Genomic DNA, 25,366 nt, shown 5'->3' on the forward strand with positions numbered 1-25,366 from the left:
TAGTTTTTCGAGATTTACGATTATACTGTAAATACAGTAGCAGCTGGCTGATCTCAGAACTTATTCAAGCCTAGTCTTAAAGGATCCCCGTGATTCTGCCTCGACAACATGACTCGACAGCCAGTCTCATCCTCTCCCCACTCTCTGTGTGAAGCAGTGTCTCCTTCCCTCTCCACAGTTTCCAGCTGTGTCCTCTGCTCCCGGTTTTTGTGCTGCGCTTAAAGAGTCGGTCCTGTTTAACTAGATCAACCCCTTTTAAGATGTAAAGACTTCAGTCACAGCCCCCCTCCGATTCTTCTTGGCTCCAGGCTATATTGACTCAGATCTTTCTATTCGTTTTGGCGATTCAGTCCCGGGACTCTCTCGGGCAGCTACAGAGAATGGTCACAAATCAACCTCTGCTTAATGTCTAGTATCTGCGTTTGAGGGTTCGGTTTGGATCACCCATTTATTTCGCTTATGACTCGATCAGCCGGATTTAAACCCTGGCCTCCGCAGGTTTAAAGGCACGAGTGTTTATTGAACACACACCTCAATCGACAGTGTCCAGACACGCCTGTAAGAAAGAATGCTACTCTTTTTGCCGGAGGAGTGAAGTGTGCTCAGACAGCACAGCCCCGCTCCTAGTCAGCTTTCAGACGATAATCTCCATGGAAATGTTTTTAAATAGGTCTGTCCTTTAAAAAAAAAAAAAGTTGTTTCCTGAGGGAATAAAAACTCGACCCCATCACCGAACAGAAACTGAAACAGAGAAGCCGCTGCGTCTTGCTGCTATTCGTCAAAGACAAATGGTAAGGACAAGCAGATCAATTTCGACTTCTAGCTTCAACTAGAATGCAGCTTTAAAATGGCTACAGGCATAGAATGCATTCTCTATACAACATGTGAAAATCAATCTGTGTGTGTGTGTGTGTGTGTGTGTGTGTGTGTGTGTGTGTGTGTGTGTGTGTGTGTGTGTGTGTGTGTGTGTGTGTGTGTGTGTGTGTGTGTGTGTGTGTGTGTGTGTGTGTGTGTGTGTGTGTGTGTGTGTGTGTGTGTGTGTGTGTGTGTGTGTGTGTGTGTGTGTGTGTGTGTGTGTGTGTGTGTGTGTGTGTGTGTGTGTGTGTGTGTGTGTGTGTGTGTGTGTGTGTGTGTGTGTGTGTGTGTGTGTGTGTGTGTGTGTGTGTGTGTGTGGGTGTGTGTGTGTGTGTGTGTGTGTGTGTGTGTGTGTGTGTGTGTGTGTGTGTGTGTGTGTGTGTGTGTGTGTGTGTGTGTGTGTGTGTGTGTGTGTGTGTGTGTGTGTGTGTGTGTGTGTGTGTGTGAGTGTGTTTGTGTGTGTGTGTGTGTGTGTGTGTGTGTGGTGTGTGTGTGTGTGTGTGTGTGTGTGTGTGTGTGTGTGTGTGTGTGTGTGTGTGTGTGTGTGTGTGTGTGTGTGTGTGTGTGTGTGTGTGTGTGTGTGTGTGTGTGTGTGTGTGTGTGTGTGTGTGTGTGTGTGTGTGTGTGTGTGTGTGTGTGTGTGTGTGTGTGTGTGTGTGTGTGTGTGTGTGTGTGTGTGTGTGTGTGTGTGTGTGTGTGTGTGTGTGTGTGTGTGTGTGTGTGTGTGTGTGTGTGTGTGTGTGTGTGTGTGTGTGTGTGTGTGTGTGTGTGTGTGTGTGTGTGTGTGTGAGGTTGGAGTCCGGACACACCATAACACGTCCCTCTCTGTGACAGCTTGTGTCGTTGAACACCGTCAAATTGGGTGTTCCAGTAACACGTGTGGCAAGTAATGGGGGGGGGTGTGCACACACACACAACAACAAACCTGTGTCGGTGTGTGTGTGTGTGTGTGTGTGTGTGTGTGTGTGTGTGTGTGTGTGTGTGTGTGTGGGTGTGTGTGTGTGTGTGTGTGTGTGTGTGTGTGTGTGTGTGTGTGTGTGTGTGTGTGTGTGTGTGTGTGTGTGTGTGTGTGGGGTGGTGTGTGTGTGTGTGTGTGTGTGTGTGTGTGTGTGTGTGTGTGTGTGTGTGTGTGTGTGTGTGTGTGTGTGTGTGTGTGTGTGTGTGTGTGTGTGTGTGTGTGTGTGTGTGTGTGTGTGTGTGTGAGTGTGTGTGTGTGTGTGTGTGTGTGTGTGTGTGTGTGTGTGTGTGTGTGTGTGTGTGTGTGTGTGTGTGTGTGTGTGTGTGTGTGTGTGTGGCCTGTGTGTTATTGGCAGGGAGAGACACTCAGACACACAAATTTGGCAGTTTAAAGCGCATGTGCGCCCTTTTAATTATCAGACAATAAACAAAACAAAACAAACAAGCACAACATCCAAATCAAACAGTTTTAAACAAAAATAATGATACACTTTTAAAATACCGCGGTTTTAGGCCGAGCCGCCGCTTTCACATAATAAAAACGGCTTCAAAAACTCTCCTAACCCCAGTGATATTTCTTCTCATATATATATATATATATATATCACACACATACATCCTCCCCTTCACCAACCTTAATCCTCGCCACTACTTCCAAACTAACAGGTGATCACCTATTTTATACACCTGTGTGGCTGAAGCCTACTTAATAATTTAATAATGTATTCAATTTTCAGCTCCAGCCACATTCCCGCGTGTTTTTGCAGGTTAACCCCCTCCCTGCCAGCCCAACACTCCCCACATACGCAGACCTGTGTACCGGCAGGGCTTCCCACAGTCTCTGTCCGTGCTCTGTGTGAATGCGTGTCTCTGTATGTCGGTGCTCTGCGTTTCTGTGTGTGACTGATCGGGCTAAGCCTCCCCATTCTTGTCTTGTGTAGAAGTTATTCCTGGCCTGTGCCGTGCTCCTGTGTGCTGCCCTTCACCTCAGCCAGTCGCAGTGCTTGGAGGGTCTCGCCAGCATGGAATTGTCCGCAGGTATGGTCCTTATGTTAGGGTTGTTAAACAAGGCCAATCTTCAATATGGTGTTCAGCATTATGAGAGGCGAGAAATGGCACAGTTTAAAGAGACAGACTTGGCATGCTGAACTGTGGTGAATGCACAGTGTAACCTTACTGTCTCTGTGTATGAGGCTGCTGTATAACTGCGCTGTATCTCCTTCCAGATGGTCAGTATGTGGTTCCCACACACTGTACCGACCCCTTTGACAGCACCCCGTACCCATTAGGTGCAGAGTGGAGGACTGGAGCCTGCATGGAATGCTTGTGTGAGGGGGGCGGGTTCCGATGCTGTCCTGTCGAGTAAGTCTCATACTCTTCCCCCTCTGTCATTAGATTGGCTTTTTTCCCCTGACCTAGATTCCTGCAAAATAAGTATTTTATGGTTGGTTGAAACACAGCGTTGGAAAAGCTTTTCAGTTCATGAAACATTTTTTTCTTTTGGTTTTAGGGAACCTAGGGGAGTGTTTTATAAACCCTCTTTACAAAAAAAATCGTTTGGGGGTTGGGATGTTTGTTGGAATTCACTCATATTTTGTATCATGAAGAACAAGAGTGTGTTATCTTATAATATTTATAATATAATAATCTTTATTTTTATATAGCGCAATTCATGCAGCACATCTCAAAGCGCTATACAATCTAAAAACACACCAACACATAATCATAAATAATCACACAGGCTATACATATTGAAACGCAAGCACAGAATGCATGTACTGTACAAATTCACAAAAGCAAAACTATCACACCTCATAGTGCTGTCCAGCATACTGGAGACAGAACATGGACGCGGACGTGAGTCTGCATGGGGTTTGGTACACATGGGGAAAATAACAACACGCCCTTTTATATTTCTGAAAACATACACTGTGGTAGTTTCAATGAAAGGCAAAACTACGTCAGTAGAAAATAATTCATTTTTTAGACATATCTTGGAGGCGGAATTCCCATAGACCCTTGCACTGTACCTTGCTTTTTAATCTTAGCCCCACCACCCCCAGTTTCTCCTTCCTGTCTTGAATCCATTCTCAATTACCTCGACCCCCAGGGTAACGAGACCGCAGGGGGTCCCTGAAGACTGCGTGCTGCTGTTTGACGAGGAGAGCTGCGGGTTCAAGGCATTCAGTATCAATGACCCCTCAGAGTCCTGCCCTCTGTAAGCGGGTTGGAGGCTGGCAGTGACGCCAGTGACGCCCCCTTTGTGCACTGAGAGCTCTTACCCTGCTAACAATCAATAAACCTGGATTCAAAACCCACCTGGCTTTTATTATATTACAGTCTTTGTAGATTGGTTGACTGATTCATGCATTACTGTTTCCACACCAGCGTAAGAACTATACCCAGTGTCATTCTCAGGGTTTTTTTTTTTTTTTTGCTGAGGTAGAGGTGAGCTGATAACCGTGTAAAACATATTTAATCCACCTCTTCCACAGATTTTTCGCGCCTCTGAAGGCAGCCTTCAATCTGTTTACAAGTGTATTCCGTGCAGTTGCGCGCTGCGGAATCCTTTCGGCCATCCTCCACAGTTTCAATAAACTATGTTATACACGCTATGAAATATAGTTTTTGCTCCACTATATAAGGTTGCACACGACTGCTGGTCACGCTTGCCTTCCTCCGTTGATGGTGTTTTGGGGAAATTAGATTATCCATGTGAATTTGGGTTAAGAAAATGGGAAAATATTCTCATGCAATTCAGCCTTAGTATTTACCTTTGTGCGTAAATACATTTCTGTAGATCATTTTCATAACTTAAAACAAATTAATAATAAAAAAAAAACTATAGTAAGATGTTATGTTTCTTTAAAAAAATATATTGTAACGAAATATAAATATCTCAAAATCAGAGTTTGGATTGATAGTAATAAGATTCCTGTTGCATAGCGGTTTGATCCATTCCCGGTTTTGTTTTAACGATACTAACTAAAATATAGCATCATATACCCCCTAGTGTTGTTTTTCATCCTATCCCACCTGTTGGGCGTAGAGACCCTCTTAAACAGCTTGCTTGTGCTGTTTGAAAGAATCCTGCTGTGAAACATCGTGCCACTAGATGGCACTGCAGTACAGTATTTACACATTCTTTAAATCCAGGGACACTTAGAGTTTATTAGATTAGGTCTTAAAAGAGAGCAACTTTAGGAAAAAGTTTGGTTCGAGACATGATGGCATAGCTCGCTCAGCCGCAGCCCAGCAAAGCAGTGCAAGTCTTGCTTGATGCAAAACAAAAAAAAAAAAAAAAAAAAGGGGGGGGGGGGGGGGGGGGGGGGGGGTGACATTTTATTTTATTTTTCTTGCACCTCCGAGTTTCCAGAAGAACCTTTTTGAGTTTGTGTAAAGACAGAATAAAACGTGTCCCCATCTTCCTTGGGACCATTCCTGAATCTTGTGACCTAAAGGATATTAAAAAAAATCCTTCCAATCATTTGATGGCTGCAGCAGAAAAGCTTTTGAACTTTTTGAAAACTTTCTGAAAACTTTCAAAAACTTTTTAGATTTTTTTTTTTTTAAAGGAGAAAAAAACTAACTGTACCTTTTTTTTTTGTTTAAGTTTGAGGGTTTTTGTTTTTCTCATTTGAGTGATGGCTGACCCGCGGAGTTATGGAGTAAAGTCTGTGTTGAAATGTTGCTTGTTTTTTGTTTTTCTGCTCACCTGTGTTGGACAGAGCAAAGGTGGGGGAGGAGAAGCAGGTTCTTCTTGTTATGGAGGGTTTGACCTGTACTTCATCCTCGACAAGTGAGTTCACTCTGCTTAACAGTAACGATAACCAGGTGAAGAGAAGTCAAGCGGACAAACGTGTCGGCTAGTGCCGCACGCTGACAGAAAACGCTCGCCGAAACGTCTGTCTGCTTCACTTACCAGCCAAGTTGTGAAATCGTTTTATTACAATTTTTGAGTTTAAAAAAATGCATCGAGAATTTGGTAAACGGTAACCAACAATAGCGCCTTATTATAAATACAAAAAAAGATGTTTGAAATGATTTAAATATATATTTTTAAATCACTTCACTAGTTCTTATTTTGTCCGTTGTACAAATCATGCTGTTATCTGTTGCCTTTTTAGAGATCTGTAACATTTAAAATAACAGAGGTTAAAATAAATATGCTTTTTTTTTCTTTTTAAATTTCCTTTGGACTTTACATAATAATTCCACCAAGTATGTATCGCAGTGCCAGAGAGCAGCGTGTAGTGATGCTTGTATCCCAGCATAATGTTATCTCATGAGATCTGTGTGCTTGGAGCAGCTGTTTGTTGTGATGGGTTAATTGGCACAAATATTTGATTGGTCAAGAGTAGAGATCGAATCTATGCAAACAGAACATACATGGAGTGATGCTCATTAAAACATCTCGAAATCTGTGGGGTTTTTTTTTTTATATATGTATGCATTGCTTAATTTGTCAGCTAAGCAAAAAAATGAAAGTGTTTTTTTTTTTTTACATAATAAAGAATGAATGCCATTTATCATGTTTGTTAGCTCAGAGTGTTAACTGTTAATATTAACTGTTAAATGAACAAATCTAACAAGTAAAAACAAAAAAAAAAAAAAAAAAAAAACGTTTTTTGTATGTGTGTTAGAGATTATTTTCTTAAATCCCAAAGCACCTAGAAACTTGAAAAAAAAAAATAAAACAATCTCTCTCTGTCTCTTCTGTGCTAAGCCTTTCCCCATAATCCAGATGTTTTTAAGATGCGGGAATTGGCTTTGGTTTTTCTACAGAGGGGGACATCCCATAATAACAATGGAGAATTTGGGAAAAAAAGGAACTGGCCTTTTCACAGCACAAGACGCAACTACTTCACCAGATTTGCTCCAGTTCGAAGCTGCGATGCTGCCATTGGCAACTCATTCTGGCAGCTTGATTCTCAATCTCTCCTAAATCACCTTTCATTTCAATTATAACTGACGCACTGCGTTTCAGCTGCATTGTCTTTGCACAGGACAGTTTTAACGTGTCTGTGTTTATACAGGAATTGATCAGGATTGCTTTTAGTTTCGGGTCTGCTGGAGGGATTCCCAGACTCCCGATAACACGGATCCTGGACTTCCTTGCTAAAGTGGCTTTACATAGTTCACATGCTAATCGGGATGTGTGAAATTAGCCCCCAGTCATACAATGTAACGTATTATAATATTTGTAAGCAATTATTTTTATTTATTTTTTAATCTGGCCATTAGTCATTAAATGTAGTATGTTATCTGATTCGCTTTTATTATTATTATTGTACTTGATGACGCAATGACTACCTCTTTTCAGATGTCAAAACAAAGCCAAAAAAATTGAAAAACAGCATATCTCTCTCTCTCTCTCTCTCTCTCTCTCTCTCTCTCTCTTTTTTTTTTTTGCTTGGCAGATCTTAGCTCAACGGTTCCAGCTACCCCCCTCTGTTCCAGTCCAGGGCTTTCTTCCACCTCCAGTCCTAAATTAGTGTGAAGAGATATCTGGACTGTGATCCCGCTCTGGGAACCACTCCTGTAGGGCATCCTGTTCCAACCCATTTTACATCCCTTGTAAAAGTTTCCCAAAGTGTTGCCATGGGAAAGCATGGTAGAATTGCAAAAATAAGTGTACAATCTTTTACAAGGGATGGTACAGTACAGCAGCCAGTCCAGTTTGTGTTTTGACTCTGTGTTTAAAACAAGCTTAATCAATGCAACCACATTTCAAACGAGTCCCAGTCGTTTCCCCGTTACATTTATCAAGCTTCTTTAAAAAGTCCTGTACGAACCACAGCACTAAGAAATATAGACTTTTACCCAGAGATCGAAGGGGTTCATGTCTGAGGTCAGATTTGAAAGGTTGGTTATGGACATGGTGTTTTTGTTTTGCTTTGTTGTTGCCAACGGCCGTCCAACTACTTGGTGGGGGTGGGGTGGGGGGGTGGGGGGGTGATTATTAAAGGTCACCAAGAAAACTTTACAGTTTCACCCTCTAGCAATGAGGCCTAAGCTCAGGTCATTTCAGGCCATTGGTGTATTTACAATTGAATATACACACACAAGAAGTTTAAATGATTAAAAATTAACTTATTTCACTTTTTTTTTTTATTGCACTGTGCATTACTGAATTCAGAATGATCATTATTATTTTTTAACATTTAAACCTTTTGTGTACATCCTAAAAGAAAGTGTTTCATTGTTATATGCGCTCTCTCTAATGACTATATATATATATATTCTTTGTTGATTTGACAGTCCATTGTAGTCGACGCCAGCAGCAATGTGACGTTTTCAGCTTAACTCCAGCATCTAGGACCACCTATGCAGACAGTTTATCTGCCGCTTTTGCCTTGTGAATGTTACCCTATGGTAAAGTTTACCTCGGCATATTTTCCGGTACAATGCTGCTTTATCTGGGTTAACTGTGGGAGGGTTACCATGTTTTACAGCTGCACCATGCAAGAGGCAAAACACGGGTATTGCAGACAGAGAGTTTGTAAGCAAACCAGCAGCGTGGCGGTGTGGGTCACCACTATAGTGCTGCAGCCGTGCAACATTGAAATACCTCCCCTCCGCTCTCTCCCCCAGCTCTGCAAAGCTGACAGGACTTTCTAAACTGTCTTTTCAGATCAGGAAGTGTTCAGGACCACTGGAACGAGATCTTTTTCTTTGTACAACATCTGGCTCACAAGTTCATAAGGTAAATAAAACGTGCTGTGGGTTTGAAATACTGAGACAAGCTGTCCTTCACTCACCTTCACAACCGAGTACCAATCCGTGGCAATTTAGTTTTAAAAGCCGACTGGAAAGCCCCCCTCCCCTCCCCTCCCCTCCTTACTGGTGACTTCAGTTCAAGCTCAGAGATGTAAATCCTCCCCCTGGACTCATTAGCGTTCTCACAGGAGTCTTTTCTCCAGCTGGTACACCACATTGTAACCATTAACTAGCGCCCCCAGTGGATGGAAGCGGTACACCAGGCAGAACACACGTTTCTCTTTTAAAGGGATTGAAGCTAATGAAATAATTTCACCAGTCCATGCAGTATGTAGGTCCCGCATCAGATTTTTTTTTTTATTTCTTTAAGATGCTGTCTGGTATCTCACTAGTTTAAAGAGATCTCTAGGTTTGCATTCACTTACTTTCACAGAGCCTGTTTGACTGTACCGATCCTTTCACTTGACCAGCCTTGTTTTTTGCCCTTGTGTCTGATTGTTCACGAGTTCTTCGTTCTGTGCAATGATTGTTTTCTGCCTGGTTTGCAGCCCCCAGCTCCGCATGTCCTTCATCGTGTTCTCCACAGAGGGTCGGATCCTCATGAAGCTCACGGAAGACAGGCGAGTCAGAGAGTACTCACGGGCTGGTCCCGGGCTTCATCGCCTGACACGCTGCTCCGGACTCTCTGAAGCAGATGAGCGAAACATTTTGGAGAAGGGGGTTAAATCTGACCTAAAATTGCATTTCGAATCGATAACAGAAAAATAAAACATTGGTTCATTTAAAAGGATCTCATTTGCAATTTGAATCGAGAACCCATCAGCAAAGGAGGTGTACATGCGATCAAACTTTATTATTTATTTATTTATTTATTTATTTACATCATCCAAACACAGTGATCTTGCACAAGGTTTATTTTGCGGGTTGCACAGTGACTGTCGCGGGTCTCAGGGTTCTCATGCCAGCTTGCGATTAGCCCTGGTGGTCTGCTTGTGCACCCTTTACAAAAGTGCACCTTGGAAAATGCGCGCACTGCCATTTCTCCAGCAGTTAGCCTCTATGCCAGTGGCCTGTGTTGCAACCCTGCTGTAAATTGGTTAATTGAACCAATTAAACCTCCATCCAGAGCCTGGAGCCGTTTATTATCTCACCTGTTAATCCTGGAGCGGAATGGGGGAGTTGAATCTCTGAGGCATATTTCTGCAGCGATTGTCTCGTTAATCTGACTCTAAGAAAGTTCTCATGTTTAGTCTCCCATTCCCATCTATGATTAGACGACCAGAGACCATTTGTAATAAGACTCGTTGCATAACGGTTTGATCCATTCCTGGTTTTGCTATGAGTTTACCAATACACACCTGGGGTTGTTACCTGCACACTGTCGTTAAGCTCACAGTGAAGCCTGGAGTGGGCAATCTTAGCCTTGCTTCCATCCCTGAATGTATACTCTAACCTAACCCCGCTGTCTGAGCGCAGTGTGGTTGACTGTGGCTCTGCTGTATAGATCTAACCCCGCTGTCTGAGCGCAGTGACTGTGGCTCTGCTGTATAGATCTAACCCCGCTGTCTGAGCGCAGTGACTGTGGCTCTGCTGTATAGATCTAACCCCGCTGTCTGAAAGCAGTGACTGTGGCTCTGCTGTATAGATCTAACCCCGCTGTCTGAGCGCAGTGACTGTGGCTCTGCTGTATAGATCTAACCCCGCTGTCTGAGCGCAGTGACTGTGGCTCTGCTGTATAGATCTAACCCCGCTGTCTGAGCGCAGTGACTGTGGCTCTGCTGTATAGATCTAACCCCGCTGTCTGAGCGCAGTGACTGTGGCTCTGCTGTATAGATCTAACCCCGCTGTCTGAGCGCAGTGACTGTGGCTCTGCTGTATAGATCTAACCCCGCTGTCTGAGCGCAGTGACTGTGGCTCTGCTGTATACATCTAACCCCGCTGTCTGAGCGCAGTGACTGTGGCTCTGCTGTATACATCTAACCCCGCTGTCTGAGCGCAGTGTGGCTGACTGTGGCTCTGTTGTCGTTGCTGTTTAGAGAGCAGATCAGAGAGGGACTGGCGGAGCTTCAGAAAGTGATTCCCGGAGGAGACACCTATATGCACGAAGGAATCCAAAGGGTGAGAGCCGTCTCATTCTATCTAGCACCGACCTGCTGTTTAATACGCCGTGCGTTCTGCCCCATTCTCACGCATACAGTCTTTTTGTTCCGTTTCAGGCCAGTGAACAGATTTACTATGAGAACACGGAAGGTGAGCAGACAGACCCCTTTTCTTTCCCGGGGCTGGGGGGGCGGTCGAGATTGGTTTTGATTGCGATGTTCTGTTTTCGGAGCAGGTTACCGGACCGCCAGCGTCATCATTGCCCTGACGGACGGGGAGCTGCATGAGAATCTGTTCTACTACGCCGAGCGAGAGGTAGGCATCGCCCCCCTGACAGCCCCCCTGCTCCACCTTACTGGAACGAAGCAGGCTGGAAAAGGGGAAAGGCTGCATTAGCGCGACACCGCCTGCTCCATGTCTTCCGACTGTGCTGAGGAGGAGAGACTGCTGTCCTTTCAACATCTGGAGAGACACATAGCAACGCACGACACAAATCCGCTGAGTGCAATCTCAAGGAAAACAAATTCAAAACACGTTGCGCATGCCAGCACTCGTGTATTATATTGGCTTGTGGTCAAATACTTTTCTCCTTCCGTCCCCCTGGTATGAAACAATAAAGCTTTTTAAGTGATTGAAGCCAGATTTTTGCTATTTATCAAAGCATGCAATGCATTGGCTATAACTAGAGGTGATGGCGATTAGGAACTCCAGTTTTGAGAAAGTAGAAAATGTTGGTTCCTCTTTGGCATTCAAACGGAAATGCAAGGCATTTCAGTTGGTTTACATTGCATTTAAAAAGACAGCTGTGCCGTTTAATAGTTGATACGCGTATAAATAAACCATCAAACCTATTTTGAATGGCCTGCAAGCTACAGCTACAGTGAAACAGGAATTCCTTTAGTGGAATAAACAGAAGAAAAAGTTATTTAACGAGAGCTCCAAAAACCTGGAATTGATCGTTTTGTAAAATGAACAGGTGTTTTTCCCCCATTCAAAAAACATGGTCTCTGTGGTTCGACTTGCGAGAGAACATGTTGTAGTTTGTATGTGATGACGCGGATCCTCATCCACAGTGTTTAAGTGCATGAACAGTTTGTTTATTTATTCATTGTTATTCATGTGTTTATTTCCAGGCTAACAGATCCCGCAGTCTGGGGGCCACAGTGTACTGTGTAGGGGTGAAGGATTTTAATGAAACTCAGGTATGTGCGTTAGGAGCAACACTGTCTCTTTCAGACCATCCAGACTAGCTCACGTGTAAGCTTTATTATGAATGAAAGTAAACGCGGAATTAACTGCTTTGTTACGCTGTAAAGATGAGATAAGACCATGTTGCAAATCTTAACAGAAATCTTATTAGTTACAAATAGCCACATTACATTCTACAGTGAACGGTATTGTTTAGCTATAATGCATGCCGCTAGTATTAAGAGACAAGGCGATTGGTCAGGTTACCTTCCCTGGTGATTCTATTAGAGACTCAGAACATATGTGATCACAGTTGGTTTTTGTTATCTTACTAATTATCAATAGAAATTAGTTATTCAGCTGTTGCTCCATTCAAGTGCAACCAACCGCTAACTACTCTCTTTTACAATGAGGTCAATTGTTTACCACATGTTCCTTTCCTATACATTTCTGCACATGCTTCATGTCTCCAATCATTTTAAACCTTAGCGGCTCTACTTCTGCCAAAGTCAAATCCAGGAAACTGGTTTAACGTTGTCAAGTTCTAATGGACGAGCCAACAAAATCTAAACCCTCCATGGAAAGCAAGTGCTTGCCCTTTACTTTTCCATTTCAATTAGCACTATCAGCACAACAGGTTTTAAAAAGCACCAAACAAACAACAGCTGTGATAGAATGAAATAGTGATGTGGAGTTCATTCAGTGTTAAATCTCTGCTAATCGCTGCAATTTGATATTTGATTATTTAAATAAAAATAAAAAAAAAAAGCCACTAGAAGGATGGTGTTGCCATAATTAGAAACAGATGCTAAATCTTTTTGATGTTCAAAAATGCATGCAAAGGGAAGCAAAATGTTTATATTACTGGACTTTGCATTAATGCTAAATGAAGCTGCTTTGAATCAAAACTAAATGCAAGCTTGATTACTGCACAGTAACTCCAGAATTGGTTCTAGAAAGAATTAAAACAAATGTGTTATGAATGCATAGCCAAAGATTCTTACAGTAAAGCAAAGGCATGCATGGTAAAGCTCATGTAACTGGACATGTAGAAGCCCACAGCTGATTTGAATCTATTGCATCTCCCCAGCTGGCTAAGATTGCAGACAGTAAGGACCATGTGTTTCCGGTGAATGATGGCTTTGAAGCTCTGCAGGGAGTCATTGACTCGGTGAGTAAGCTCCCACTGATACCTGCCATGGATCAAAGTGCTCCATCCCTGTAAGGCAGATGGAACTAAACCATGACAAAAGCTTCCATCTTTTGCTCTCTGGTTTGGACAAAGTTATAAGTTTGTAACTTGGTGCTTGTGGAACAAAAAAAACAACCCCAAAAAACCCCAAAAACACGCATTGGTCAGCCAAATGAGCTCCATCATTTAGAGTATGAATTACATGAGTGTTTGGAGAGCGCTGACTGGCTACATCTTTGCTCCCAGTGCTTTGTGAACCCACCTGGGCTCGATTAAGAGCCCCCTCCCCCTCCGAAGCTGAATGCCTGTATCAAGCCAACAACAAACACCTTCCTGAACTCCCAAGCATCCCTCTGACCTAGCGACACCTGCCATGGCTTAGTGGACAGCGGTTCAAGTTACACTGACGGGAGATTGATAGCCATTGAGTCCGGCCTGGGTCACCCGCGGGCGTGGTCTGTTTCTGCCGTGGAGAGAGCATGGTTTAATCACCTCGAACGTTGCTGTGAAGTGTGTTTTACTGGATTGAGTGTGAGTTTGGTGAGCGTTGTTTTTTGGTTTTCTATGTTGCTTTCGTAACGCGCCACCAGGGCTGTGTAACACGGCAGAAACACGTGAAGAATCCTGCAGGAGCATTTAGAAAATTGACATAATGTGCAAATAGCTAAGTTTTGTTACTGTAATGCTGCAAAAATAATTTCTTTAGATCTCAAGAATTACACAAGGCACAGAAATCAGCTTTTTCAATTCTAGTATGGTATGACAACAATATTATAACTTCTCTCTCTCTCAGATCCTGAAGAAGTCCTGTATTGAGATCCTGGCTGTAGAACCCTCCAGCATCTGTGCAGGAGGTGAGTTTTGTCAAATTGACAGGGCATCACAAAAAATCAGTAAATGCTTTAGACAGGGTTTTCTAAACGGGTTGTTACAGATTCAGCCAAAAAGCGCTGAGTTCGACAAATCTAAACTACTCAAATCCAGCTCCCCCTCCCCATTCGTTTCCAGGATTTGCACATTTTCAAGCGCTTTGTGATCTCAGCATCTTCCTCACTTTCTAACCTAAATATTTACTTTCAGTGCCTGGTTTGGCTCCCGCCTGCAATGCAAATTAGAGAAAGTGGAAAAGCAATTGCATTTATTTATCTCTCTTTTTATTTTTTTTGCCACAACTGCAGTAAAATAAAACAGACAGCACTTAAATCAAGATGCTTTCTATTAGGAACTGGGCAGGAAGGTTGCAGATTGCTTCAGTAAATGTGACGCCAGTGTTGGCAAAGGGCAGTTTTGGTGTCGATGTGTGGTATGGAACTTGGCTGCTCTGGGATGTAGGAGTATTTCAGGGATATTAAGTGTGTTGTTTGGGGAATGAAAAAAGAAGCCAATCTCTTTTTTTTTCAAATTTCTTACTGAAGTTGTGAGTGTCAGGCGAAAGCGATCATGCAAAAAGCATAAGCCTATGCAACACTGAACTTAAAGCCTCTTTGCCGTCTGTTATACACACCTGCTTCATTTCAGCTACATTGAATGGTTAATTAAGCTAATTGGACGGCCAATCAAGGCCCAGTTTTCTGCATTCCATCCACATTCTCACATGGAAATGGTATTTAAATCAAGGCTCAATCTTAACCCTTTCCTGGTCTCAGTAAAACACATTCAACAGCAAAAAAACTAATGCTATAAAAAATGCAGAATACGCTGGTGGAATAATGATGTGCATTTATACTGTAGAATATGGGAGTGAACGAAAACATAAAATGAATCACAAAAATAAGCGCTGTGTACATGAGCCAAGTGCTGTACAGTAGGGCTCCAGACCCTGAGGTAAAGGAAGCCAGGTCAACGTGTGCGGTTTTCAGGGATTTCTGTAGCGTGTTTGAACCCTGGAACCCCCATGCTGTGGAGTAAGCTGGTTCTAACCTCTCCTCCCCCTCTCTGCGCAGAATCCTTTCAGGTGGTGGTACATGGGAACGGATTCCTCCACACGCGCAACGTCGACAAGGTCCTGTGCAGCTTCCGAATCAACGACAGCATCACACTCAGTAAGTGGCTTTTTTTTTTTTTTTTTTCCCCCTCCTCACCGCAGCAATTCCCCCACACAGGTGTCAGCAGACGTCCTCCAATCCCACGACCGAGCCAGCTTCCTCTTCTACACCCAGGAGCTCGAGAGCGGATGTGAGCGAGCTACCGCCCTCTGGAGGACAAAGGCCAGCCCTGCAGGTGTCCGCTCTGAGCTCACCGGTCGCCTGGCCGGCAGGGTCCTGCTGTAGCATGATGAGGAGAAACAATCCCTGCTGAATCTGTTGACCCCTAACCCGTGGGATCACCAGATCCAAATCGACGCTCCATCCGGAATCCCCAGCAAAGACCGACGACTTTGCCAGGATGCTGCCCTGACTGTTTGACTTGCCCCGCACACCATGCGGCTGTGCTTTTGCCAGGGGAGCCATTCGGGGACCCCCGCGTACCTTTCTTGTTTAGATTCATCTTCTGTTTCCGTCATCAAATTGTGGTACTTTTTTAAAACTCAGGAGTTTAAAGCACCTGCCTATTTTTTCTATAACCCTTTTAAAACTAGTGCAGTTTCCGTTAATGTTGAGATTGTTTCCCTGGAACAGACACCACAGCGTGTCTTCCTGGAGAAGGTTGCCTAACAACAATGGTAAGAATACCCTAGCTACCATTTGTTACGTTTTGTTGTACTGCCTCTCGGACTGAAATCCAAAGCCCTCGCCACGCTCCCTTTTCCCAGAAGATGGTATTTTACTTATTTTTTTTTTGTATATGCGGAGCGAGCCAGGGTAAACAGACTCCAGACTCTGCAGAATGGCAGCCCTTCTGGAACTAATAAGACAGTCCTTCTTTAGCCTGGCTCGCATTCGTTTACAATTCAGAAGTATAACGGTCTCAGTGGAGCTCTCAGAAACATGGACTCTCTCCAAGTACACCAGGTACACCAGAGTGTAACCCCAAACCTGTCCTCCTGAAACACTTCCTGCCCTCTGTGGATGTATGAAATCGGTAAGAAATAAAGGCGCTCCGCATGGAGCACAGCTGGCCGAGCTCCGCCCGGGGTAAAATCAATTTTCAACTATTAAAACAAATAAAGAAATAAAGAAATACCACTTATATGGTACAAATAAATATTCAGTGTGTTGCAGGGGGGGCAAGATAATAGTTACACCATGGTGTACCGGAAATACTTGGAGAGAGGATATGTTCTTTCTTTCTAACCATTTCAGAGCAATTCAGAGAAGACTGGCACTGTTGATGCAAAATCAGGATTCACACTTGGTTCACAGTGATAACTCTGTTATATATAACACTGTGAGAAACAGCCCCCTCTGCTGCCTCGTGCCAGGACTGCGTGTTTTAAGCGCTGAGGTCAGGAAATGAATGGGATCTGTGCTCGCATGGACCAGGCTACTGTTCTGAGACATTTGCCTGGCTGTGCCAAACACCGCTCATGCAATCTACACTACATCTCTCCTAATAATACATTGGGCAGCAAACCACTGCTGTTGGATGCTGATGGGAAGATTCAATCAAGTATATTGAATGCTGTTTTTAGACCTCAATGTGTGCTCGTTCAATGCTTGTCTGCAGTCCCTTCCTGCACAGTTTTGTACTTGTATGTTTCTAAGGGTTTGGTGGCTGTGTCTGATCAAGCTGAGAGTGTGACTCATTCTCACTCTTTGCTGTGCCAGGAGGGGTCTATCATACGAAGAGTGCAAGAGAAAGCACAGGCAAGCCATAAAATGATGATTTTCTAAGACGTGTGCACTGATTCATCAAGCCAGCCGTGCCAGGGCTATGAGAGACCTTATTGACTCCCAGCGCTTATCCTCCTTCACTCTACGCTGTAGGCTTTTCATTTTAGTGGCATTTCTGCCTGCCCTGGGGGTGTGTTGCGGCCCCTGCTGCGTTCCATGTGATCTATGAAATACGACATCGAATATGTGCTATTTTTTACATCCACCAGGGGCAGCGTGGTGCAGGGGGCAGGTTACTGGTTACTCCTCTTTCTTCATGCCTCTCTCTCTCTTTCCAGTGGAGAAGCCCCTGGTTGTGGAGAACACCTACCTGCTCTGCCCCGCCCCCATCTTGGAAGAAGTGGGAACGTAAGTAACTCAAACCCCGCCCCCCCTGAAAAGTTAGAAATGCCTTTTTAACCCTTTAAAGGTACAAGAGGACGTGTGCATCCCGCTCAACTTGATTAGAGGCGGCCACCAAACACTCCGAAACATATCATAAGTTATTAGCAAAACTGACGAAAAGCTGATATTAACGGATCTGTTTTTGCAGGAACTGCTGTGGTGGTGGGGGTGGAGATTGGACATTCTAAACTTTTAAATAAAGAACTAAATAAATGCATTTTTGAAAAGAACGCTGCGCTGAGAACTGTACCCAAGTGGATGAGCTGTCTAAAACTCTCCCTCTCTGTCGCCAGGGAAGCTTCGCTGCAGGTCAGCATGAACGATGGCTTGAGCTTCATCTCCAGCTCCGTGACCATCACCACTGTGCGTTGCGTAAGTACTCAAGCAGCCAGGCTCTCCCTCTCCCTCTCTCTGGGAGGCAACAAGCAGCATTGCTGCATTGCGTTCACATCAATCTCGGCTGCTTCGTTATATAAGAGTTGATCTGAGCCGGGATAGCTGCAGCTTGTGTTTTTCCAATGCTTATACAGCAGTACGATTTATGATGCTTTTCCAGTGCATTTGTTCTCGTGGTGTCACCCGGATATACTGTGTGCTGTGCATGTACTGAGGTGCTGGACTCTCTCATTCTCTCTCAGTGGGGGGCAGCAAGGTCCCATTCCTTGTATACAGTTTTAAACAAGCTAACTGCTGGCAAAGCAGCATGACGATGACCACCCCCCTATTGGAGCTGCTTGGGAGCAACAAGCTGTCTTTCCCAATTATGAAGCAGAGGGGAAATAACAAGTGGTAGACAGTGGAGCTGCCCTGTTATTGTGCTGACTCCTGGCATGTGGAGCCCGGGACACATGGCTTCAGAAATACGTCACGCTTTGTGGAAACGGCTCTTGAAATGAGGAACTGTGGCTACAAGGATTCCACAAACAATCATCCAAACAGAACGAGAGAGCGCAGTGCAGCTTCGTTTTGTAGGAGTTTACCCAGGGCAAGTTTCCCAGGTAATATCAGCTGCTCACCCAGCTTCTCCCAAGCTTGTGGACAATGCCATCTGCAGTATATCATCTTCCTTAAATGTATTTATTGCAGTGATTGGATCAGGATTCACTTGAGATTAAACCATGCTGTTTGCATTGGCTTTTCTATGCTTACTTAGTACAATGCACACAGCTGCTTGACCCAGTTTTCCTTTTAATGGCACAGCCCCCCTCTTCGTGCTCCGGATTCTGAATTGCACACTTGCTTCCAAGGAATGCAGCTCTAGCTTCACTAGGCAGAGGCAGCTCTTCCATAAAACTGTGATTAAGTAGACGGCTGTCTTGCTCCATTTCCTTTCCTCAGCAAGCATTTTTTTATTATGTAGTTTACATTAACTTTGTGTGGGTGCTGTGGTTTTTAACCTACTGGTGCTAACTAACTATGCTGCTGGAACTGAGATCCCCAGAGCTTCTTACTTCTCTCTACTGAATGTTAGGGCTCAGATCCCCAGTACAGCACTGAGTTCTCTACACTAGACTGTATTGAATTAGCTGCTCTCAGATCCCCAGTACAGCACTGAGTTCTCTACACTAGACTGTATTGAATTAGCTGGCTCTCAGATCCCCAGTACAGCACTGAGTTCTCTATACAAGACTGTATTGAATCAGTGCAATGGGTGCAATGGGTCTCTTCCAAGCAGCTGATGAGTTAATAACACTGACAGCAGCGTAAGACCTGTATTTACCTCTCTGCCACAGAGCTTGCTCTTTAGTTGAACAGCAAGACGTTCGTTTGCGGTTCGCGTCCAGCCCTTGCCTTTCCATTCAATTCAAGGGGCTGAGGTGCCGATGCATGACATGGATTTGCAATGCAGTAGCATTGGCAGTTTTTTTCCTGCAGTCTAACCCTTCCCTCCCTGCCTCTCTGTCTCTCTCCCCCAGTCTGACGGGACGATCCTGGCCATCGCCCTGCTCATTCTACTCCTCCTGCTGGCCCTGGCTCTGCTCTGGTGGTTCTGGCCTCTCTGCTGCACTGTGGTAAGTAATCAATTCCTTGACAATTTTATAATTTTCGAGTTGAGGGAAAAGACTCCAAGCTTGACAGATGTTGGCAGTTCTTTTCCAGCAACCTTTGCGTATAAGACAGGAGAATATTCAAGCACAGAGAAACTGCTCACCCCGGGATTGGATTCCGTGTTTCCCAACATGGAACCGCAGTATCAGGGGCAGCAGGGGTTCAGCCCGGGTTGAGGGGAGCATGGAAACAAGGTATAAGTGTGTCAGAACTGTAGCACCCCGACTGGGTCACTAAGACCATCTCAGTCCAACCCGGCCAGCACAGCTTTGCCAGTCCAATCAGGTCGAGGTGAAACCTTTCAAATCTTACAGATTCCTTGTTTCATTCATGCTTACCTTGCCTTATTCAAGCAGAACCTTGGTATTGTTCTCATTGTGAAAAAAAAGGATAATAAAATCAGAACCCCTGATTGCACTGGTGTTCTGAAATCCCATCTACAACAGTGCAACAAGTTATGCACAACACCCAGCCCACTTACTGACACCATATTCTGCACAGTGTAGATTCTCTGCACAATCTTCCCGTGCTGGAGCTCTGGAGCACGGCCAGAGCTGGATTACTGCCTCCCCAGCATCAACCCCTCCAAAGCCAGGGGAGCTGCAGGGGGGAGGGGTTAGTAAAATAACCATGTCATCATCATCATCAACATGCATGAGATAACTGTGACCAGAGCTGGACCGCAGTCAGACACGCACACACACACGCTGATTAAACTAAAGCTCGACACTTAAAGAGAGACTGAGAAAAGCATCTGGTTGAAAAAAATAATAAATTCCAGGGATGGATCATTTTCTCTCTTCCCAACTCGCAAACAGCCCTGCTGGAAAAACTGGAATCCAAGCTGCGAAAAGCTCTCCGGTCCAAAAATGGGAGGAGAAAAAGGAGGGATGTTCTGAAGCCCCCACAGGGCCCATGTTACACAACCGTACGTGGCAGACTTTGCCCGCATGTGAGGTCAGGGAGGGAGCCAGGCAGGCAAGCAGGGAGACAGGCAGGCGAGCAGGGAGACAGGCAGGTGAACGCTTCTACTTTCCTAGAAGGAAAACAATGATGTGAGCCTCAGCAGAGGGAGGGGGTGAAGTTCTCAGAGCGGCAGTTCAGCACGAAGGCTACCCGCTGCCTCACTTGGCTCTAAGTTGAAGATGGAATGCTGAAAAACAATAAAAAGTGAGACGCAAGAAAAAAAAGTCAAGAGAAAGCGCACCATCAAAATGAGAAATATCCATGTTGTTTGGGACAAGCAGCAAAGCTCCTGTAGACTTAGTTTCCCAATCTGGCCAGCAGGGGTTGGGTTCATTTCAAACTCAGCCACCAGTGGAGGTCGGTGTAATCTATCTACAAAACAACACAGTCAAGTAAGAGTGAACTGCTCCTTCCCTCACTCCCTACGAAAAAGGGTGCTCCCTTCAGTCCAGGGCAGGCTTGAGGCACGGAGACTGAACTGCTCCCTCCCTGCCTTCCCCTAAGAGAAAGGGGGCTCCCTCCAGTCCAGGGCAGGCTTGAGTCATGGAGACACATGGGATGCATATTTCCCACAAGGTGTTGCAATCTCCTTCAATATTATGGATCCAAAACATTAATTGGGTCGTATGTTTTCAATCAGTTCAGAGCAAGTTTATCGAGTCATATTAAATGAATTATTGGGGTTACAAGTTCTAAGTTAATCAAAACCATGTGGGTTACATTCCTGAGCTGATCAGACCATGTGCTTTTGGTTTTCCGCAGGTTATAAGGGAGCCGCCACCCCCTCCTTCAGACGACAGTGAGGTAAGCCAGGTGGGAGACACTGTGTGTATGAGTGGAAGTTTGAAGAATGCCAGTGGGTTTAAAAATATTTCCTGCAGGAAAGATCACAGATAATCTCTTGTGGATCCACTGCAATCCAGGAGCTTGTTTCAATCTTGTGCCGAACGCCTCTATAGAACACTCAATCCATCTTTATATGTAGCGCCTTTCATAGCGGACCACCATCACAAAGCGCTTTACAAGAGAGTGAGGAACAATGCATAATAACATAAGCTCGCTCTTAGAGAAAGGAGGCAGCGACGCAACATGAGGGATGAAATACAAGGTATCACTATTTCACTTTTATCCCCCCCCCCCTCCTCGTGGTCTCCCTTCACACTTAGTTTTGACTCCCTCCTTTGCCCCTCCTCTGTCTCCATCTTCCTCACCCTCAACCTCTCTACCTCCACCTCTATCTTTCCCCTTCTTTCTCTCCCCCTCTCTCTTCTCTCTTTCGCTCTCATTCTCTTCAAGTCTGATCCTGAAAACAGGAAATGCCACAGCATTATTTTCCACCAGAGACCAAAACTCTTGAAAGTCAGCGACTCTGCTCAGAGAGACCAGCCAGACATCCAGACAGCAAAGAGCCCGGGTCAAGTGACGCTACACAACACCTCTCCTCCCCATTTCAGCTGGCTCTCTTCAGCAGGCCATTAGAAGGGATGATGGACTCCGGCAATCTCTACACTTGGCAATAATAAACAGCGATTGCTTAATCACGTCATTGCTGGTGGCTAGTTTTTTTTTTTTTTTTGAGAAATTAAACACTGAGCAGAAAAACAAAGGCCTCCTGTTTTTGTTTTTTTTCCCAATCATTCTGTGACTTCCTCTCTGGTATTTCAGTTTAGTTCAACTTGTATTTTCCAAAGATCCAGGTGAAGTGTGACTGCTGTCTGATTGCACACGGTATATAATAACAAGCCTTGAAAAAAATGAATACCTGTACAGATATGCATCTGTAAAATAAAGTAATGGGAGATAAATTACTGGCAGTTGTTAACAGAGCAGTAATGAATCTAGCCAATTGTATATAATCCAGTAATACAACCGCAGTCTTTATTTATTAGAAAAGTTTTGTTTCCCGAATTCAATGTTTGCTTTACAGGCAGCATCAAGAGATCATCTGTAATAATAGCTGAGCTATGGTTAGAATTGAGGCTTGGGTTCGGATCATGCAAAAATAAGACTCAGGTTTTTAAGCGGCAAAGTAAAGTAAAACTGTACAGGGTGGTTCGGCCAGCTCATTTAAAGCTCTGGAGAATGTAGTAATTGCAGTTTTGAAACTGGATGAGGAGCTGGGTTATTGGGTTCCCTCATTTCCTCTGGCCAACACAAACAGCAGCGCTTTGGGGCTTTTGCAGCAGAACGGAAAAATGAAGTAAACCAGTATCCAGCCTCCTCACGAAACAACCGGAGAACGGCATGCTTCACTCCAGCGCCGTGCTCTGTAAAAAATAAAAAAATGCACGATTAGATTTCTTTTCTTTTGACTGATCTCTTTATATTTTGTTGCTGCCAAAGACACCCGTGTCAGTCAAAGCGAGCGGGTAGTAAAGATTGCGTTTGTATTTCTATCAGGACAGATGGTTTTTTTTAAGACCAGTTTTAAGCCCAAATAAGCCTTTTTTTTAATTTTCTTTTCTTTCTTCAGATTTTTTTTAAAAGTGCTTTTTAATCTGTCAGCCGGACCTCACCGGGGTGTCTCCTTGTTTCAGGACGAGGAGGAGGACGGGACTCCCAAGAAGAAGTGGCCAACGGTGGATGCTTCTTATTACGGGGGCCGTGGCGTGGGGGGAATCAAGAGAATGGAGGTGAGGGGGGGCAGGGGGCAGGAGCTTTATTGGTAGTTGTTGAAATTTTCTAATCCTATTAGTGAAAACAACATATTACAGACATAAAGAAACTGTGATGTCACGTACCACCCCCCACCCCCAGATTTAACTTTCACGTGATTTGATTGGCTGTTGTAATGCTAAAATTTGCATATTTCCTGATTTTAGCATTACAAAAGCCAATCAAATTGCATGAAAGCACAAAGCGGGCGGAGCTCTTTTGCATACAAACTCCAGATTTAGCTGGCCAGTTAAATATTGAGCTAAATGTTAAATCTTGTAACTAGCTTTATAAATGATCTGCATGTACATATTTTCAAATATATATAATTTTCAAAACATTGATGAATCTGGGGAAAAAAATACAAGATAAATTACACCTGGCAGCCCATAGGACTCTACCTCAAGCTTCACAGCGCGAGCCTTGATACATTGCATTTGTAAAAACTCAAATAAACAATTACATTTTTTCATGCGGAAACTGGTTATTCCCCAGTTAGAAGCCCTGTGTGTCCGCTATGTAACTGGGACGGCTTTGTTTCCAGGTGCGCTGGGGGGAGAGGGGCTCCACCGAGGAAGGAGCTAAGCTGGAGAAGGCCAAGAACGCGAGGGTGAAGTTACCGGAACAGGAGTTCGACCTCTCTCCGTCCCGCGCCCTCAACAACAGCATGTACAAACCACCCGGGCCGCGCAAGTGGTACTCGCCAATCAAGGTACTCCCCAGCCAGGGAATTATCAGCTGTGCATTATTAACACAGAAATGCACTTGTTCATACTTGTAGCTTTTGTTGTGGTTTGCGGTGAGGGTAATGTGGTTTACATGGTAGACACAGGATCCCAGCGGAACACCACAGTCTGGAGACACGGAGGAGCTCGGAGCTCGGGGTTCACAAGAGGCTCAGTAGGGTTGTAGGCAACCGCCCCCACCAAAAGTTTGACTTGTGCAACTTGGAATGCGTCCTACACTGTAAAAAATAAAAGACATTGTTTAAATTTATTGAACGCCTACATAGTCATGTGCCGGAGGAAAACGAAAGACATTCTGGGCTAACAGGGAGTTAAGCTATTGTCAGAAATAAAACAAAATACAATTTTAAAAAATCATCTGTGTGGGGAGTTAATAGAAACCAGTCCTGAATCGTCCTGACCTCAAAAACTCGAAGCTGCAGAGTTAGCGGTTTTTAATAAGACTTTGATTTCTCTTCAAAAACACTCCCAGCTCATTCTCTTTTTTTTTTTTTGGAATAATACTGGTGCTCATCTGCTCACGTGCTTTGGAAATATCCAGTACGTTAACCTCAGAAATGCAGGGGGTCATGTGACCAGGGTGTTTTGTTGGAGACGTGTGTGGCCGGTTTGACAAATTAAAGGACACATGGGCTATACTCACTTTGTTATGCTACAAGGATAAGATCAGACTGAGTAGCAAATCTTTGTTTATTAGTGCCCATAACCCACATTGCATTCTGAAATGGAACGCTATGGTTTAGATACAGTACGTGCCACTAATGTAATAGAGATAGGCAATTGATCAGATTACCTCTACCCTGGAGAGAGCCCTCAGACTCAGTGATCTGGAGGTCTGTGTTTTCCTCTGGACCTGGTATGTACTCACTAAGCTGTACGCTACAGTTTGTTTCTGTTATCTTACTAATTATAATATTCAGCTAAATAAATTCAGCTGTTCATCCGTTCAGTGCAACCAACCGCTAACTACTCTCTTTGACATGTTTACAATGGTTAATATATTGTTTACCACATTACTCCTCCTTTCCCGTACTTTTCAAGACCATGCCTCCTCATTAAGTGCGATTGTGTTATCGGTTTTCGCTGTGTGAGCGTAAGCTGGCGGGTGTTTCAGTGAGCGCCCCCCTGTGGTCCGGAGGCTGAAGTGCTTTTCCGTTTGTTTCAGGGGAAGCTGGATGCGCTGTGGTTGCTGCTGCAGAAAGGATATGACCGGGTGTCAGTGATGAGGCCGTTGCCGGGAGACAAGGTAAAAGCAGCTGTGATTTATTAGATTGAAAAACGAGGGACCCGGACGACAACGATTCAGCAGCCTGGAGTCAACAATCATTAGGTACAGGAGAGAGGGAGAGAGGGAAAGAGGGTGGGCATGTTTGGTATTCTGGGAAACTGGAAGAGGTTTGTGATCCTTAATCCTTGTAAAATTCCTTCCCGCCCTCCAGCCCTAGCTTTATTAACGCAGCCCGTTTCTGAATCAAAAAACCGCCCAAGTGAAACGTACTCTACAACTTCAAAGCGGAACTCTTGATTACTTAAATAATTTTTTGCCTTTAGAGAAAAAATTCTCGTCTCCCAGGCAACTACAGAATAATTATCGTGAGCACCGCAGCAGCAGAAATCTAGGCAGGATTGTGCCTTGTCATCAGTTTGCCGATGCACACCCCCCCTTTCAAGGAAAATGGTACAGCCTTACCCCCCCCGCTCTCCATAGGCTTGATGGGAAACGACACTGAGCTGCGCGGGGGGATTTTTGCTCTGCAGCCCGCAGGCTTGACCCGGCTTGC

At 44.5% G+C, this 25,366-nt stretch overlaps 2 protein-coding genes across 3 annotated transcripts in view; both read left to right on the forward strand.

The window, feature by feature from the left end:
- LOC121302329 (anthrax toxin receptor 1-like) lies at positions 1-23,405 on the forward strand. Of its 2 annotated transcripts, XM_041232218.1 has the most exons (17): positions 1-791; positions 2,754-2,850; positions 3,039-3,174; positions 8,447-8,518; positions 9,081-9,152; positions 10,569-10,650; positions 10,749-10,782; positions 10,868-10,947; positions 11,766-11,834; positions 12,911-12,991; positions 13,806-13,866; positions 14,956-15,054; positions 17,064-17,133; positions 17,463-17,541; positions 19,086-19,181; positions 20,947-20,988; positions 22,722-22,969. In XM_041232218.1, exons 1-17 carry the CDS (start codon positions 789-791, stop codon positions 22,851-22,853), a joined length of 1,305 nt encoding a protein of 434 aa, XP_041088152.1. In that variant the 5' UTR covers positions 1-788; the 3' UTR covers positions 22,854-22,969. The 2 variants fall into 2 exon arrangements, with proteins under 2 accessions (XP_041088152.1, XP_041088153.1); XM_041232219.1 differs by lacking the exons at positions 1-791; positions 2,754-2,850; positions 3,039-3,174 and adding an exon at positions 5,163-5,611 and having other exon boundaries at positions 22,722-23,405.
- The window catches only part of LOC121302183 (anthrax toxin receptor 1-like), a gene marked incomplete at its 5' end in the record, with an annotated part of 7,705 nt that continues 5,701 nt past the window's right edge, over positions 23,363-25,366 (forward strand). Inside the window, 2 exons of the mRNA XM_041232000.1 lie at positions 23,363-23,551; positions 24,751-24,831. Coding sequence (XP_041087934.1) covers positions 23,363-23,551; positions 24,751-24,831 — 270 coding nt within the window. The remainder of the gene's footprint in view (positions 23,552-24,750; positions 24,832-25,366) is intronic.

The sequence above is a fragment of the Polyodon spathula genome, chromosome 29 (assembly GCF_017654505.1).
Source record: "Polyodon spathula isolate WHYD16114869_AA chromosome 29, ASM1765450v1, whole genome shotgun sequence".
Classification (NCBI taxonomy): domain Eukaryota; kingdom Metazoa; phylum Chordata; class Actinopteri; order Acipenseriformes; family Polyodontidae; genus Polyodon; species Polyodon spathula.

Coding starts and splice junctions, on each gene's coding strand:
- LOC121302329 (XM_041232218.1), top strand. Junction 2,851..3,038: donor CAGCATGGAATTGTCCGCAG/GTATGGTCCTTA, acceptor ATCTCCTTCCAG/ATGGTCAGTATGTGGTTCCC. Junction 10,783..10,867: donor TTACTATGAGAACACGGAAG/GTGAGCAGACAG, acceptor TTTTCGGAGCAG/GTTACCGGACCGCCAGCGTC.